We start from the raw sequence: 17,189 nt of genomic DNA on the forward strand, positions 1-17,189 counted from the left end.
TGTGTGTGTGTGTGTCAGTGTGTGTGTGTGTGTGTGTGTCAGTGTGTGTGTGTGTGTGTGTGAGTGTGTGTGCGTGTGTTATAGCCCTTTGTTACGCCCCTTTCTGTTCACCCCAGGAGGGCTTCAATGCCATAAAACATCAAAGTCCTCAGAAGTCAGTGAACAGGTCCGCCTTTCAAACTTTGCGTTCACTGAAATAACTTTTACTTACTTAGTTGAACTCTGTCTTTCCGCCTTTCTACCTCTCTCCCCTTCTTGCTTTCCAAGTTTCCTCCTTCTTTCTCTTTGAGGGAACAGTGGGGTCTAAAGCATGCCTTCTTTAGGGAATAGGAACATCTGGGTTTGTGAGTCAAAGGCAGCATTAGAGGAGTAAAAACTCTTGGAACTGCTCTGCACATTTCCTGTGTTTGGACGTCTAATTTTTCTTCCCCTCTCTCTCCTTCACCATTTTACTTTTCTTTCTTGTTCTCTGTCTACTTTGTATCGCTGCTTCATTTCAAGCTCTAGGAAGTGGGGCAGATGTACTGACCTTCTTTCTTTTGTTTTTCTTATTGTTTTCATTCTCTATTTGTTTTCCTTTTTGTGTGAAGCAGTTTGTGTGAGGCAGGGGGCTGGATGTGCACAGACCCCCTGCACTCTTTCAGGACCACTGAGCAGACGGAGATTTTCCCAAAAACTCAGCAGAGAAGGCCAGAACTGGAGAGTCAGCTGAAGCAGGTATGTACAATGCCTCCATGCTCCTTCTGCTTGCCTCCCTGCATGTTTCTGATGATAAGAGACTAAGACCACACCACGCAAATCCTCTCAGTTATATTGAGTCATTTTCTAATGAGACAAAGAGCAGTTTATTGGTTTGCATCTGGTTTGGGGCTGTTTATATTGTGTCCTCAAGTAACAGCAGTGCTCTGATTTGTCTGAACATGTTCTAAAGCCTTATTTTACACATCCGGAGTCACATGTCAAGCAATTGGCACAATCACTGTTTTATACCTTAATATAACACACAGGATGCATTAGCATGAGTTTTGGATTTAAACTAAAAAATCTCCTCCAGCTTTGCCAACTCCAAATGTAATGATGATTTAAGCCCACAAAGGATTAAGATTGTGTTAATTTACCTTGAATGAACACAACCATATAGTATAAGTCAAAGTATATAGCACATAAATACCGTAAGTATTTATCCATTTCCAATCTTCTCTATGTCTAGTTATCTATCTGGAGTTCACATATTATTTTGTTACTTGTTGGTTTGGAACATGACTCATTTCCACAAGCTTAAGTGCCTTGATTCTAATCACCTTATTGTCTCAATACTGTACAGATGCGATGAGCCCTTGGCAACTTAACATTCTCTAAAGTCCAATAACACTTCTTGTGTTTACAAAAACAGCTGAACAAACCGAACATATGGGGGTGGTGGACCTTCTATGGACACTGGTTGCCTTAGGCTACATCCTGCTACTAAGCCAGGCAGAAAGTGTGTTAAGGAGGAACTCTGGACTGCGGGTGATCCGAGGCCAGAGTGTCTCAGTGACCAAAGAAGAGCTGCAGTTCAACATTGATGAGACATCAGAGGCCTGCAAAGTGGAAGTGGTGCTCAATGAGCCTGTGACTCAGAGGGTGGGAAAACTTACTCCACAGGTAAAGTCCATGTCATAGCTCATTGGTTAAGATGTTCATCTACTGATCAGAAGGTTGTGAGTTCAAACTCCGAACTGTCACTGCTGGGCCCTTGAGCAACACCCTTAAAACCCCCTGATGTTAAGTGAAAAATTGGATTAGGTGTCAGCCAAATGCTGTAGACATGTAAATATCTAACATCTCATACTGAAGAAGCTCCTTGTGTAAATCAGGTGGCCTGTAATGTTTACTTAATCCAGCACAATATGTCCAGAGCTGTGGCCAGGTTTTTAGATTATGGGTTGCAAAGAAAGGCCTAAAAGCTCTGTATAGTGCAAAATTGCATTAGCAGAGCATCTGTTTTATTTCCTACTGCAAATTAAGTGCTCGCATAATGACATTACCGCATTAGCTTCATGTCTTAAAGGTTAGATCTAAGCACCTTAAACGGTTTCCTAGGAAAATCTGTAAATGTAGAAACCTTCAGACAGATGGTTGCTCATTCACAAAAGGTTCCACATGGATCCCCGTCAGAATTCTAAAACCATTAACACAAATCTTGAAGTTTTTAAGTTTTAAATCAACATGAGGTAAATAAAATTCAAGTCATTCAAGTCAATTCATCAATTCTGGTTGAACTGTGATCTCTTTGAGTGACAAGAGTGACATATGATCCAGAGTCTACAGTGAGGGGTCAACACATCCTGGATGATGTACCAATCCATTGCAGGACTATGCACACACACACAAACACACACACACACACACACACAAAACTATTCTTACTCTAATTTACCTGCATATTTTGTGAAGGTTTGTGGAAATCAAGGAGTAGCACGTGAATAACACAGTAACCTTAGCTCCCAATAAACATCCCAATAAAGACTCTGACTGGAATGTGATTTCTAATTACCAAATTTTATGTCCTAGGTTTTTGACTGCCACTTTCAGTCAGATGAGGTGAAATATATTCACAATGGCAGTCCATTATTGGAGGAGGACACAGTCATGCTGAGAGTCTATAGGTACACACAGTAACTGTTAACATTTATTCTTCTTTGCTCCTTCTAAGCATTTTATTGTTTAAATGTTCTTGTACAAGAATTAATACTACTCTCCTTTTTCTAATTTAGAAAGGTGCATATTAACAATAGATTTCTTTCCCAGATTCACGCATTCAGAGACATTTACTGAGACGTTCCTGCTGAGGGTGCAGGTGCTAGCAGCTCAGAGGAGTTTGATAGAGTTTGGAAAAGTTCCTTTGGTGGTTCCAGAGTTTTACAGACTCTCTAACACCATTGACAACAGTGTGCTGACCTTCATATCTGAGCCTGACGTGATCTGTACTGTCCGTCTCCTCAATTCTGAGATCAGTGTCCCTATGTTGGGTCAAGTCGTTAAAGAGGATCTGGCACAGAGAGATCAGGCATCGGAGCTGATCCCTGGGCCAAGAAAAGGTATGGCAATATTCTCATTAAAAAAGAAATCTATTTTTTGTATATTATTTTTATATATACATAGATTAGTCTACCACTTCAAAATGTAAACTGCTAATAACTGCTGAATTTACTTTCAAATATTATTATTTTATAATAACTGTAAAGTCTGGGCCACTATATTCCTCCAAATACAGAGGGAAAGCATGTGAAAATTCACATATGGATAAACACTTCCCTATGAAGAGGTTTTCCTGAACAAGAGTCTGTTTTAAACATTGAGACCATCCATTAATTTGTGTCAACTTAAATTGAATTTTTTCTCATCATGAAGGTCGACAAACAGCTATTTCTTGCCCTGGAAATAAGGCCTGTGTCCATAACACCAGAGAGGTACGCTTCCTGAAGACCAGCTGCAGTGAGTTCCTTACTTCAGGTTTAAAGTACGAGCACCTCAGCCCTCCTTCACCTGAAATTGATTATGTACCACTCAAGGTGGAAATCAGAGATCAAAACACTCGGGCCCTCTTAAAGGTAAAAAATTAATTTACACAGCTTCATGTATTAAAACATAACCGGCAAGTACATGTATTGTTTTAGAACTACCCAATTACAGGCTTTTATTCTGTCATTCCACAGGCGGAGAGTGTTTGGCTCCCGGTCCTGATCCATGGAGCCATGCACAACCAGCCTCCCCATGCTGCTTTCATGTCCATGTTCATCCTAGAAGTAGATCAGTTCATCCTGACCCCTATGACCACAGCTTCTCTGGATGCCAAAGACGACGAGACCCCACAGGCTCAGCTGGTGTTTAACGTGACTAAGCCTCCAGCAGAGGGTTACATCACACATCTGGATGATCATACCAAGGCTGTCTTTTCCTTCTCTTGGCAAGACCTGAATGAGATGAAGATTGCATATCAGCCCCCAAACAGCAGCCACACCAACAGAAAGAATATTGAGGTGAGCAAAATCAAGTTTGAAATTTATTCTGCTGTTCTTGTGTCTAAACCAGGTGTAAGTCAAATGTCTTGATTCAGACAAAGTGGAGAAAATATTTATTCCAATAAAAAAAGATTTTCATGTGTTCCAAAGCAAAATAAACATTTTTAAATATGTTAAAATTTGTCATTTACTTGAAGTTTTCTTGTTTCATAGGTTGATTTCCAAGCTATTGATGGCTTTTTCACACCTAGTCCGCCTATTATGATGCACATCTCAATCCGCACAGCAGAAACAAATGCTCCTCGAGTATCCTGGAATCTGGGTATTTAAAATATGTGCAGACTTGTGGTCCTAGCTAAAGTGAGGTTATCTAAAATGAGCTAATTTACTAAGATTAGATATCATGCCATATGTATTTATTTGTTTGTTAGTGCAAAAAAATCATGGCACTATCCGAAAAAAAATAATAATATTAATTTACTAATTCAGTATTAAGTCTAATGAGTCTGTATTTGTACTAATTTTACAGCTGTAAAAAATAATTTAAAAAAATTAATTAATTAATCAAAATAAATTAAGCTTAAGATATTAAGATATTTTCAGTTGATATATTTTGAAATGTTTTTTTTTATTCTAGCTGTGTTCTTATTTAGCATTTAGGATATATAAGTAAAGTAAACACCAATACTGGTGCAGATTTAATAGACTTCAATAATATCAATATTTAGCAAAATAAGACAGTATGTAAAATGTCAAATTTGTGATTGAAGTAACTGCATTCAATGGGTAGCATTTTCAGTATCTTTGACATTTCAGACATTAATATCTGTAATGCTTCTTTCCATAAAGGTCTGGATCTACTGGAGGGTCAGTCCAGACCAATCACATGGGAGAACCTGCAGATTGTCGATAATGACAACATAGACGCTGTCACTCTGGTAGCTGTGGACGGCCCTCTGCATGGACGGCTCAGTGTTCGAGGTGGAATTATATATTATCTTCCTATCATCTGCATGTTGTCTCCAAAGCTATGATAAATCTTAAAATGATGATAGTGAGCTCTCTCCACTCCCTGCCATCCAAACAAAAGCTTCCTGTTCAGGAAAAGCACTTAACAGAGAAGCACTTATCCATATGTGAATTTTTACATTTCCTTCCTTGTTTGTAGTGTAGGCCTTTAGTGCCTCAGATTTTACAGTGAAAACTTCCAGATTACTTCCATAGTAGATTGAAGTTTATATTTTATATAAGTTGCAGACCAGACACTAGGTTTAAAACAATAACATACACTATATTGCCAAAAGTATTCGCTCACCCATCCAAATAATCAGAATCAGGTGTTCCAATCACTTCCATGGCCACAGGTGTATAAAATCAAGCACCTAGGCATGCAGACTGAAAGAATGGGTCGCTCTCAGGAGCTCAGTGAATTCCAGCGTGGAACTGTGATAGGATGCCACCTGTGCAACAAATCCAGTCGTGAAATTTCCTCGCTCCTAAATATTCCACAGTCAACTGTCAGCTGTATTATAAGAACGTGGAAGTGTTTGGGAACGACAACAACTCAGCCACGAAGTGGTAGGCCATGTAAACTGACGGAGCGGGGTCAGCGGATGCTGAGGGGCATAGTGCGAAGAGGTCGCCAACTTTCTGCAGAGTCAATCGCTACAGACCTCCAAACTTCATGTGGCCTTCAAATTAGCTCAAGAACAGTGCGCAGAGAGCTTCATGGAATGGGTTTCCATGGCCGAGCAGCTGCATCCAAGCCATACATCACCAAGTGCAATGCAAAGCGTCGGATGCAGTGGTGTAAAGCACACCGCCACTGGACTCTAGAGCAGTGGAGACGCGTTCTCTGGAGTGACGAATCATGCTTCTCCATCTGGCAATCTGATGGACGAGTCTGGGTTTGGCAGTTGCCAGGAGAACGGTACTTGTCTGACTGCATTGTGCCAAGTGTAAAGTTTGGTGGAGGGGGGATTATGGTGTGGGGTTGTTTTCAGGAGCTGGGCTTGGCCCCTTAGTTCCAGTGAAAGGAACTCTGAATGCTTCAGCATACCAAGACATTTTGGACAATTCCATGCTCCCAACTTTGTGGGAACAGTTTGGAGCTGGCCCCTTCCTCTTCCAACATGACTGTGCACCAGTGCACAAAGCAAGGTCCATAAAGACATGGATGACAGAGTCTGGTGTGGATGAAATTGACTGGCCTGCACAGAGTCTTGACCTCAACCCGAACACCTTTGGGATGAATTAGAGCGGAGACTGAGAGCCAGGCCTTCTCGTCCAACATCAGTGTGTGACCTCACAAATGCTCTTCTGGAAGAATGGTCAAAAATTCCCATAAACACACTCCTAAACCTTGTGGACAGCCTTCCCAGAAGAGTTGAAGCTGTTATAGCTGCAAAGGGTGGACCGACATCATATTGAACCCTATGGATTAGGAATGGGATGTCACTTAAGTTCATATGCGAGTCAAGGCAGGTGAGCGAATACTTTTGGCAATATAGTGTATTTTTGTTATGGGAATAACGGTCTGTTTCCCCTATTTTAATTCAGTTTAATTCAATTTATTCGTATAGTGCTTTTAACAATGAACATTGTGTCAAAGCAGTGTTAGAGGAATATAGAAACATAGAAAAAAATCAAATTAATATTGATCCCTAATGAGCAAGCCTGAGTTGACAGTGCAAGGAAAAACTCCCTGAGATACGAGAAAGAAAGCTTGAGAGGAACCAGGCTCAGAAGGGATCTATCCTCATGTGTGTGACATGAGGCAGTAAATAATGTGAATATAAATAATCTCCTTGCTACAACAGTATAATCAAATGGAATTGTGCAACCAAGAGCTCCTGACCAACTAATAGGTCAGCGTAATGTCTGAGTTTATTATGTATTAACCCCATGCTTTTTATGCTTGCACAACTCAGAATGTGTGAGATGGCTAGCATGTGTTCACTAATCAAGTGTAAAATGCACTGGCGACAGTTTGCCAGTGGGTCTCTGCACAAAGACATCTTCAGAGTCCTAGCGTCCTTCCTTCCACTCCAGCGGGTGGCAAGAACATGCTTGTTTTTGCACAGTGCCTCAATAAAGCAGATTGCTAATATCATTTCATGCCACTGTGCACATGGGCCAGATGTACTACACAAGGTCACTGGCAATGTGGTTAGCTTAGCTAGCTTTGTTAGAGCAGCGAGAGTCTGAACATGCTAAGGAATTTATTGTATTGCATTTATTATAATACCTGATGTATAAACAAGCCTGACATGTCTTCCCAAGTCAGAAATCAAATACGACAGAAGAGCATCCCCTGCAGTTTTTCACGGAATTATTGATCCCCAGGTAGCACACATATCTAACCAATCTCGGCACAAATTGCATTACATTTCAAGTTCCATGTAACTTGTTAGCTAATTAGGAAGAAGCCTACACAAGGTCATTTTGAGTCATGGTTAATGCAACTTCCTAATATTTTATAAGTTTAGACACGTTTATTAAAGTGCTGATTGTTGTTGTAATCCATGTCCTACCAGCTGATGTAATTTCCTTGTAGAGGACCACCTAATTGGCATTATATCTTACTCCATATCTTATCCTATTTGGATAGAGCTGGAATGTCTCTTGAACAACCAAATGTGACATTTACAAAACTATAACAGAAATATCTTGAGGATCTAGCATCTTGAGGAGCATCTTTTAGAGAAGAATCATTTAATCTCATTTTCCTACATGCTTATTATGAGATACTCATTCTGAGATGTGAGAAGCAAGACATAGAGCAGCTGAACTTTCTTGGAGGAGAGAGCTAAATCTACAGTATTCATTAGGTCCCAAGACTAGCTAGAGTCACTTAAATCAACAGAGGAGGGGGGAAATGCCATCTTTCTCCCAGTTTATCAATCTATTTCTCATAGTAACACTACCCAGTGAACAAGGCCAAGCTGACTGTCCTGGACTCCCAGCCATAAATGGATATGGGATTGATGGGATTCAAACATACAGTCTCCTTGAAACAGGGTCATAGCAAAGTAATATAATCTGCAATGTTTCATTTGCCCCACACACTGCTCTCAGAAACATGGGTCTACACAGTACATGTTGATTTCTTGGCTCAATGCCCACCATCAACTTTGGGCCCAATTACTCAATTGTACTAATTTCTCTCTTAATAAATCTGCTAATTAGGTTTCCTACCAGTCATTGCTCAGTCTGGCCTTATCCTGCACTCTTTCTGGCAACCCAGATAGGAAAAGATGCTCTCTTTTTTTCTGAATTAAGGCAGATGCCTCGAATATGGCTGATTTTCTGGTAAATTAAACAATAATTTAACTATATGATTAAATGTTAAATTCGAATATTGTATGATTTTAGAGTGTTATTAATTTGCCAATGATCCACATGGCATAAACACTGCATGCTTTCTTTTGTGTTTTAATGATTTCTGTTCTTTAATCCTGACCATACAGGAACAACCGAGCCTCATTTCTTTTATTGCTGTCCAGGTGGAAAGGGCTTCATGTTTAAAGTGAAGGACCTCCATGAGGGAGTGGTGGTTTATCATCATTCTGATAGTGACACCACAAGGGACTACATCATCTTCAGAATCACAGATGGACGCCACAGCATTCGTCACAAGTTTCCCATCAACATCCTCCCCAAAGATGACACTCCTCCTTTTCTTATCAACAATGTAGCATTTGAGGTGCAGGAGGGGGGTTCGGTTCTGGTGGAAGAGTATATGCTTATGGCATCAGATCTGGATTCCAGCGATGACTATATTAACTACCAGCTTGTTACTTTCCCCAGTGCAGGCAACATAGTCAGGAAAAGCTCTGCACATGAACCAGGTATGTATTGTAAATCCTTCAATGTTTCAGTATTAGGAAAACTAGTTTCCTAGTTGAGTTGTTTAAAATCAGTGTAACTCAATATTTGAGTCAGTGGTGATGTTTGGCAGGTATTCCAGTGAAGACATTTATGCAAAGGGATATACTACAGGGCCTGATCTACTACAGACACACAGGAGAGGAGATTTTTGAAGACTCGTTTGACTTCATCCTCTCTGACATCCATGAACCACCGAATCTATCTGACAGACACGTGAGGACGACATGTTTATGTGAAAATTAATGAATAGCCAGTATACAATAACTGTATGATGATGACTAGCCAATATACAATAACTGTAAATATCATTATTATTTTGTCTTGAGTTTGTATTACTGCAATAATATAATAATTATTATTTTATAAAACATATGTCAGTCAGTACTGCCAGGATTGTACTACTATATGAAGGCTAAAATAAGATTCAGGTGGACTGTATCTGACGCTGTCCTTTGTTTCACTCACAGACGGTGATGGTCCATGTGTTCCCTGTGAAAGACCAGCTGCCAGTGGAGGTCTCGGGCACAGTCCGTTCCATCACAGTAAAAGAGACAGAGCTTGTTTATATTACACAACGCCACCTTCACTTCCAAGCCCCTGAGCACCCAGACACTGACCTGATGTACTTCATCACCCAATCATGTTTCAGCCCTACCAAACCTCAGTATGTGCTCAAACTTCTTAACTAAAGAAGAAAAACATTAGTTTTACATCTGCATTTGCAGTTAGAGCATTCATCCCAAATTTCTTACAGAAGTGCATTGTGTCTCCATCAAAAACAAATCCTAATGCTTGTACAAATAAATCAGTGGCATTAAGGTAAAAGCCTGTTACAGCAACAAAACTGTACAGGTTGAGAGTTTTAAAGTAAGTAATGCTCAGTAAAGAGTGCCTTCAGTCAATGTTTGAAAGCCATTAGCCACTTTGTTAAGTGCCTTCAGGTATGTAAAGTCCATTTTTTGGTTTAAAGTGAAGCAATAGTGTTTTATGCAAGCACATGCAGGAGGTCAAAAAGAGAGAACAAACAAATCATGCGCCTGTAATTTAATGGTTCATAACGATTTTATTACATTGCTTGAATGTTACTGAAGACAATGAACATGTAATGTGATGAAAGAATGTATCATGGGGCATTTAAGCTTGGTTATTTACAACATGTGAGAAAGAACACATTATAATTGAAGATCCTAATGAAAAATAATCACATTTTCTATGCTGCTATCAACTGAATATCTGTAGCATGTGTGAGAATTTGTGATTAACATGTGCAAGACCTTTGACATGTTCCTCTTTACTTAGAAAAGAATGAAAAAAGTGGATAAATAAACGTAATACACTGACTGTCTTTCTTTCAAAGGCTTCCAGATGCTGGTAGACTCTTCTACACAGAAACTACAAAATCCATGAAAAAAGATGCCATGATTCCAGTGCTAAAGTCATTTACTCAGGTTTGTTGTTTTATATACTAGATCTCATTTTCAGATTATTGGTGCCAAAAATATTACAATATTACAAATAGTGAATATTACAATATATTGCTTGTTGATTTCCATAGCATGCAGTGACCCACCACAAAATAGCCTACATGCCACCTGTAGAGGATATTGGTCCTGAGCCACTCTTCGTGCAGTTTGTCTTCTCTGTAAATGACCAACAGGGTGGCGCACTCACTGGACTGATCTTTAACATCACAGTCACACCTGTGGACAATCAGGTTCCAGAGGTAATGTAGATGCTTACACTTTTGGAATACACTGATCAGGCATAACATTATGACCACCCATCTAATATTGTGTTGGTCCTCGTTTTGCTGCCCAAACAGCCCTGACCCATCGAGGCATGAACTCTACTAGATCCCCGAAGGTGTGCTGTGGTATCTGGCACCAAGATTTTAGCAGCAGATCCTTTAAGTCCTGTAAGTTGCTGTGAGTCCCATGGAGGCCCCATCCTGCAACTTACAGGACTTAAAAGATTTACAGGATACTTTTGATAGATACTGACCACTGCAGACTGGGAACACTCCACAAGAGCTGCAGTTTTGGAGATGCTCTGATCCAGTCATCTAGCCATCACAATTTGGCCCTTGTCAAACTCACTCAAATCCTTACACTTGCCCATTTTTCCTGCTTCTAACACATCAACTTTGTGAACAAAATGTTCACTTGCTGCCTAATATATCCCACCCACTAACAGGTACCATGATGAGGAGATAATCAGTGTTATTCACTTCACCTCTCACTGCTCATAATGTTATGTCTGATCGGTGTATAGTTAATTTAGGTTTTTTAATATGTATGAAAGTTTTTTATAAAACCTTTGTTTGGAAAGAATATGTACACTATGTGCACTACTTGTACAATATATTCACTTGTTCAAACTCATTGTCTGTGCCTACCCCCCACCCCCCTTTTTTGGAATCAACTGCTGGTTATAATCAATGAAAACATGATTCGAAGTGAATAATATTGTAAGCTTCTTGTCTTTAACATGACTTTTCTCATTCTAATGTACAGATGTTCACTAACCTGCTGAAAGTGGAGGAGGGTGGAAGCAGTTTCCTGATGGAGGAGCACCTATTGGTGCGAGATGCTGACAGTCCGAAGGAGAAACTCAGGGTGCAGGTGCGAACACAACCCCAACATGGCAGACTGGAGCTGCAAGGGGTGTTGCTATCAGAAGGAGAAAGCTTCAACCTACAAGACATAAAAGCACTGAGAGTAAGGTAGGATTGTAGAAATGACAGAATGGAGTGTATAGAGCTGAAGACTCACTTTTATTTCCTTAGACCCTTTAGAGACATTGGGCTGTATTTAGAGTTGAGTTACGCATCTGTAGTGAGGAGTTAATAATGAAACTGGACATTCAGTCCTACAGAATATGGAAACTATAGACATATTGAGATAGCTTGACGATAACTGGATGTGAATACATCTACAGTTTCTACCTCTATTTATTTTCAGGGATAAATTAAAGTGGTTGTTGAGATGGTATTGAAAAATCCCAACACGTAAACTCTTTTCAGGAGCAATTTGACTAAACTTGAGTTGTGAACTACACAAAGGTGATTTACATCATTTAAATAGCAGAGTCAGAAAATCTTCAGTACTTAAAGTACTTAAAGTACATAAATAACCTGACTGTCAATACAAGTAACTTAGCCTTGCATAAATAGTGCTGTAACATTTGGATTTCAGTTGCCAACTCTAAATACAGCCCATTGTTATGATTACTTTTTTTTTGTGGTAGATATATTCATGACGACTCTGAGACTACAAGGGATAGCATAGGCCTTACGATTACAGATGGAATCAACTCTGCTCAGAGTGAACTTTTGGTGCAGGTGAGTGACAAAAAAATGTATAAAATAGATCTAAATACAATTCAGGAACCCAAATCCAAGACAGTTTTATTAAGTTAAACCAAGAAATTGGCAAACACACAAACTACTATCAATAATGCAAATTCAAATATGTTTCAAATACGTGTTTTGAATAAATGGTTGTTCCCATGTTTAGATACTCCCCGTGAATGATGAGCCCCCACAGCTGGGCTCAGGCCTGAAAGATGGGCTCTCATGCATGGAAGGCAGTCTTGTGCAGATTACTGCTGAGTATTTATTCGCTACAGATGCAGACAGTGATGATACCCGACTCACCTACATGCTGGCTCGGACTCCGGCCCGTGGTGTGCTGCAGAGGAACGGAGTCATTGTGGACAAATTCTCTCAGCTTGACGTGCTCAATGGCCTAATCTTCTACATGCACACAGGTGAGAGGATAGACAAAATACAAAACTTACAGTACAACTCACCAAGAACCTAATTGAATTTGACCGTGAACACTGGCCTGTTATATATGATTTGGATAAAGTAGAGTCAACTGTATCCTGCAACACTTAACACAAGTTTTGAAGAAAAGAGTAAATGAAACCAATGCATATTACACATTAGTATGGCCAAATCTTTTTGTTCTCATTTTTGTGACTAGGAGGTGAAATTGGTCCAGACCCCGTATCAGACACTGTTACTCTTATAGTGTCTGATGGAGAGGCTGGGACAGACAGCTGCTGTCAAGAAGATGCAGTCCCACCACCTGTCCCTTTACATGGGACACTTCCTGTCTATGACCTTAATGTCACTGTGATTCCTGTAAACAACAAGGCACCATCCATAACTATAGGTAAAGATCTTCTAGATTCTTGGCAGAGTCATTTACATTTTGTGTATAAATGGTCATGTATGTGGACCATTTTTGTTACTGGATGATTAACAAACACTGCATTAAATTAAGTCTACTGGTGTGTTTGATAAATTATTTTTAATGACAGTCCTTATAATTTATGCAAAGGGGCATGGGCTGTATTATTTGTCTGTAAGGGTAGGTGATGTACTACAGGAAGAGCACTGCGTAGAGCAATGTAAAAAGCACTGCATAATTTATGGGTACAGAGTACATTTTTACAATGTAAAGGTTGAACACATGCCCTAACCAATGTAGTATATTTGAGATAATATTCTGTCTAAGAGCTTGTCGATCACAGCAATACCAGCTAATCGTGACTGTCTGTGAGCTTGTGAATGCAATATTTTACACAGGGTGTTAAGTTTTGAAAAATGGTATTATGTGGCTTCACAAAGTAGCAGTTTTTAGCCTTCACCCTCCCTGATTTGTAGTCCTGATAGTGGAGATCTGGTTGGTGACTGGGAAATGGCAGGTGACCAAATTGTGGAGGAATAAAAAGGGGGAAAATAGGGAACACCCTCCAAAACTCCATATAGATTGAAAACCCATATGTTTGTAATTTATGTTTTAGTTAGGTTTTATAAAAAACACTTGTGAAAATGAATGCATAAGTGTGAAATAATAACTTATAATAGCAAATAATAAGGAATAAGTTCTACCTAAAGACTGCCAAAATCCACATGGCTTCATGGAAACATGTTTATTAAAACTGGCTTCACAATTTCTAGGTTTTTTTTTCCTGTTAAAAAAAAGTGTTGAAATCCATTTTAATGACCAAATCAAATCCCCAACTTTCAATAACCTTTTCCACTAATTCACAAAGTAGCTCAGAGTTGATCTGAGACATGTCTACTCCCCCATCCTCCCTTATATAAGGGAGGCGCACATACATTCAAGGCTCAGGATATGGATTTTCACTAAATCCCTAGACTGACATGCACTTTGTAGTTATCACTGAAAAACACTGACCACTGAGAAACAATGAGAGGAAGGAGCAAAGGATGTGGATGTTTGTTAAAAACCTACATGAAATCCCAGTGTATATATACAGTATGCACACTATTTGGTGAATTGAGGGACAGCGGAGCCACACACAGCTGACTGGGATTACAGCACAGCAGGAAAGCCGTCGAACAGATAGCATATACATCCACTTCCAGCGAAATGAACAGCGAGGTAGGGAAAAACACAATAGAGCATGCTATGTGCAGAAAAGACAAAAACACAGCCTTTGTTTTGTATTTCCCTCTGCCAAGTTTTAGCTCATTCAGAAGATTCTGATGATCCCCTAAATCTCCAAATCCTTGGAAGGTATTCTGCAGGATTGTTACCACACACCATACACTGGACTAGTTTTTAACAAAACGTAGTTGTTTAATTAATTTACTCTAAATAAAACAAAAAAAATGACAGGCATTAAAGCATTAAGCAAGTGAAACAAAGGGAAATCTGGAATTTCCGCTTTCCTTGGTGAGGTATAATGGTTTTATCACCTTGATTGCAGACTGTTGGTCGTTCATTTCCGTCCTTATTCTAGAGCGTGATCCAAACAGCCTCCTCTGTGCCCGTTCCCCATTCATCATTTATCAGTGCAGTAAATGGGAGCAGATGCCAGTAAGTGTGGGAATGATGGCTTTATCAGCATCCAGGTGGCAGCAGCCTGGCCAAGAGCCCAAAGAGTGGAGAAAGAGAGGGAATGTGAGGGGTCAGTATAGCGGGCAGGAGGGAGAGGCAGAGAGTGAGAGAGATGCTGAAATAGACACAGGGAAAGAAAGAAAAGTATCTCACGAAATAACAATGTTATTTTCAGATGTGTTAGGTAAAATAATTAAGAGCTAATAAACTGTCACAGCAAGTGTCACACCCATGCAGAAGAGAACTGTGTGTGTCAGGGCAATGTTGCACTTAATTTTCACTTCAGAGCATATGGACACGACTAAATCTATAAGGTACCAGAATGATTTTGAGCTATATTTCTGCAATGTTTGAAGTTTTGACTATAAAAGTATGAGCTGTAGTATTAAATGTTATATATGTATAGTATTTTAAAGTGTTTAAATAATTTAGTGACAGAATACATTTTTTCAGAATTCAACTTTTCAAATAAATGACTTATAGAAAAGAAAAATATTTGCCCATAGTCACTCAATAGCTACATATTTGGAAAATCCAAAACCCTGTAGTATTGATTTAATGAATTAACTATTAATGAATGCTTTACTTGCCTGTATCTAGGCAAAAAAAAGTATTTCTGACTGTACTAATTAACAGCAACTGATCTCTGTTAGGAAACATGTTGGTGGTGGATGAGGGATCTAGTCTTTGCCTTTGTGGTGATCTGTTAATGGCTACAGACCCTGACACCAAACCAGACCAGTTAAACTTCTTCATAGAGATCCCACCTCAGTATGGCTTTCTGGAGAACACCCTTCCCTCCCCAGGCTTTGAGAAAAGCAATGCTGGAATCCAAGTGGGTCAGTATTAATCCCTGAATCGTATATAAACCTAATTACAACATGACTCTTTTGCCTTTTACATTTCCACTAAGTAATACTCTCTCAATTTAGATTCTTTCAGTCAGCTACATCTCAGCTCTGGATTCATCAATTACGTCCAGTCAATTCACCAAGGTGTGGAGCCCACAGGAGACCACTTCAGTGTTAGTGTCAGTGATGGAGTCCATAAGTCTGAACCTGTACCTTTCTACATCGTTATCAACCCCGCAAATGACGAAGCTCCATCTCTGTTTCTGCACAACTTCACAGTTAGTTACACTTTCATTTCTTCTGCATGTATAATATACTCCATAGCAAAAGATGTTCCAGTGAATACATTTTAAATATAGGCAATTTGTCTTGTTCTGGGTGCCATGGTGGTGCCACAGGTAGCATTTGCTTCCTCACAGTTCCAGGATTCTGCAAGGATTCCTTCCTGTTCTCTGATTTCCTCCCAGCTCATAAAATCCTGTAATTTTGGGTGGACTGGCTAATTTGCTGCAGTGTGAACGTCTGTGTGGACGTGACTTGTGTTGTACTTGTGTTTCATTGGGATATATTTTTACCCAGTATTCCCATGATGAGGATAAAACACTTACTGAAGATGAACTTACTCCTCTATCTTTTTTCTTTTTTCTTCTCTGTTACTAAAGGTTATGGAGGGAGGAATGAAAGATCTCAACCCTGCTATTTTAGATGCAGTGGACCTTGATGCTCCACCAGACCTTCTGAGCTTCACCATCCTTGTTCCTCCTGCTCACGGGGCTCTGCTGCATGGGATCTATGGGCTTGACATGAACCAATATAAAGATATGGGCCCAGAGATTTTGCGAAGGAGTATACCAGTGCAATCCTTTACCATACAAGCACTGCGACAAGGTCAGTTTCTCTTCACAATCTCTCCAAGTTTGGAACTCTGTTTAGCACTGGGGTGGAGAGGGAGGTTTGTCAGTGCAGCGCCTCACCACCAAGGCTGGCTGCCCCTGTATCTCCCAGAGGGCGCTGGTTTGTTCTCTCTGGGTTCCAGACTTGCTGAACAGATGTTGCAGGAGACAGAGGTCATGGAGTGCCTGTGGTGCTTCTGCCACATCTGTGAAGGCCTTTCCTGCACAATTACCTCAGAGCCACTGTGTATACAGTGACTGCGCAGCTTTTCCTGATAGAAAATGATGTAAATCCGCAGAAATGTTGATGATCAGGAAATGAGCAAAAACAAAAGCTCATGTAACAAGGTTGATATCATAGTTACAGCATGTCTGGCAATAAAACTGTACTTTAATGGGGTTATCAAAGGTCACAGTATAGAAAACAGCATTAAAGTAACAATTTATATAAATCTAAAACTTATATAAAGGTTGCTTACAAGTAAAATGGACATATGGCTACTGGTTTAGCTCTAAGACATACAGTTCAGTAAATCATCATGTGTTTTCACCAGAGGTGGACAATACATCAGTAACTATTTCATTACTATGCTGAAAAAGCCTAAAAGGCTCATTAATACTCCTTAGGTTTTTATTTAGACCTTGCAAGCCTCAAAGCAAGAAAAAAATTCAAAC

The 17,189-nt window shown here is 39.7% G+C and overlaps 1 protein-coding gene across 1 annotated transcript in view; it reads left to right on the forward strand.

The window, feature by feature from the left end:
• The first annotated feature begins 239 nt into the window (after positions 1-239).
• frem1b (Fras1 related extracellular matrix 1b) overlaps positions 240-17,189 on the forward strand; it is a 31,438-nt gene continuing 14,488 nt past the window's right edge. The window contains exons 1-20 of the mRNA XM_058401783.1: positions 240-717; positions 1,394-1,644; positions 2,554-2,648; positions 2,791-3,080; positions 3,394-3,593; positions 3,699-4,022; positions 4,218-4,326; positions 4,854-4,985; positions 8,510-8,854; positions 8,965-9,107; positions 9,362-9,558; positions 10,252-10,342; positions 10,450-10,617; positions 11,408-11,616; positions 12,141-12,234; positions 12,410-12,662; positions 12,881-13,072; positions 15,424-15,609; positions 15,703-15,899; positions 16,284-16,509. Coding sequence (XP_058257766.1) covers positions 1,411-1,644; positions 2,554-2,648; positions 2,791-3,080; positions 3,394-3,593; positions 3,699-4,022; positions 4,218-4,326; positions 4,854-4,985; positions 8,510-8,854; positions 8,965-9,107; positions 9,362-9,558; positions 10,252-10,342; positions 10,450-10,617; positions 11,408-11,616; positions 12,141-12,234; positions 12,410-12,662; positions 12,881-13,072; positions 15,424-15,609; positions 15,703-15,899; positions 16,284-16,509 — 3,685 coding nt within the window. The 5' untranslated portion in view covers positions 240-717; positions 1,394-1,410. The remainder of the gene's footprint in view (positions 718-1,393; positions 1,645-2,553; positions 2,649-2,790; positions 3,081-3,393; positions 3,594-3,698; positions 4,023-4,217; positions 4,327-4,853; positions 4,986-8,509; positions 8,855-8,964; positions 9,108-9,361; positions 9,559-10,251; positions 10,343-10,449; positions 10,618-11,407; positions 11,617-12,140; positions 12,235-12,409; positions 12,663-12,880; positions 13,073-15,423; positions 15,610-15,702; positions 15,900-16,283; positions 16,510-17,189) is intronic.

The sequence above is a fragment of the Hemibagrus wyckioides genome, linkage group LG10 (assembly GCF_019097595.1).
Source record: "Hemibagrus wyckioides isolate EC202008001 linkage group LG10, SWU_Hwy_1.0, whole genome shotgun sequence".
In the NCBI taxonomy this organism is placed as follows: domain Eukaryota; kingdom Metazoa; phylum Chordata; class Actinopteri; order Siluriformes; family Bagridae; genus Hemibagrus; species Hemibagrus wyckioides.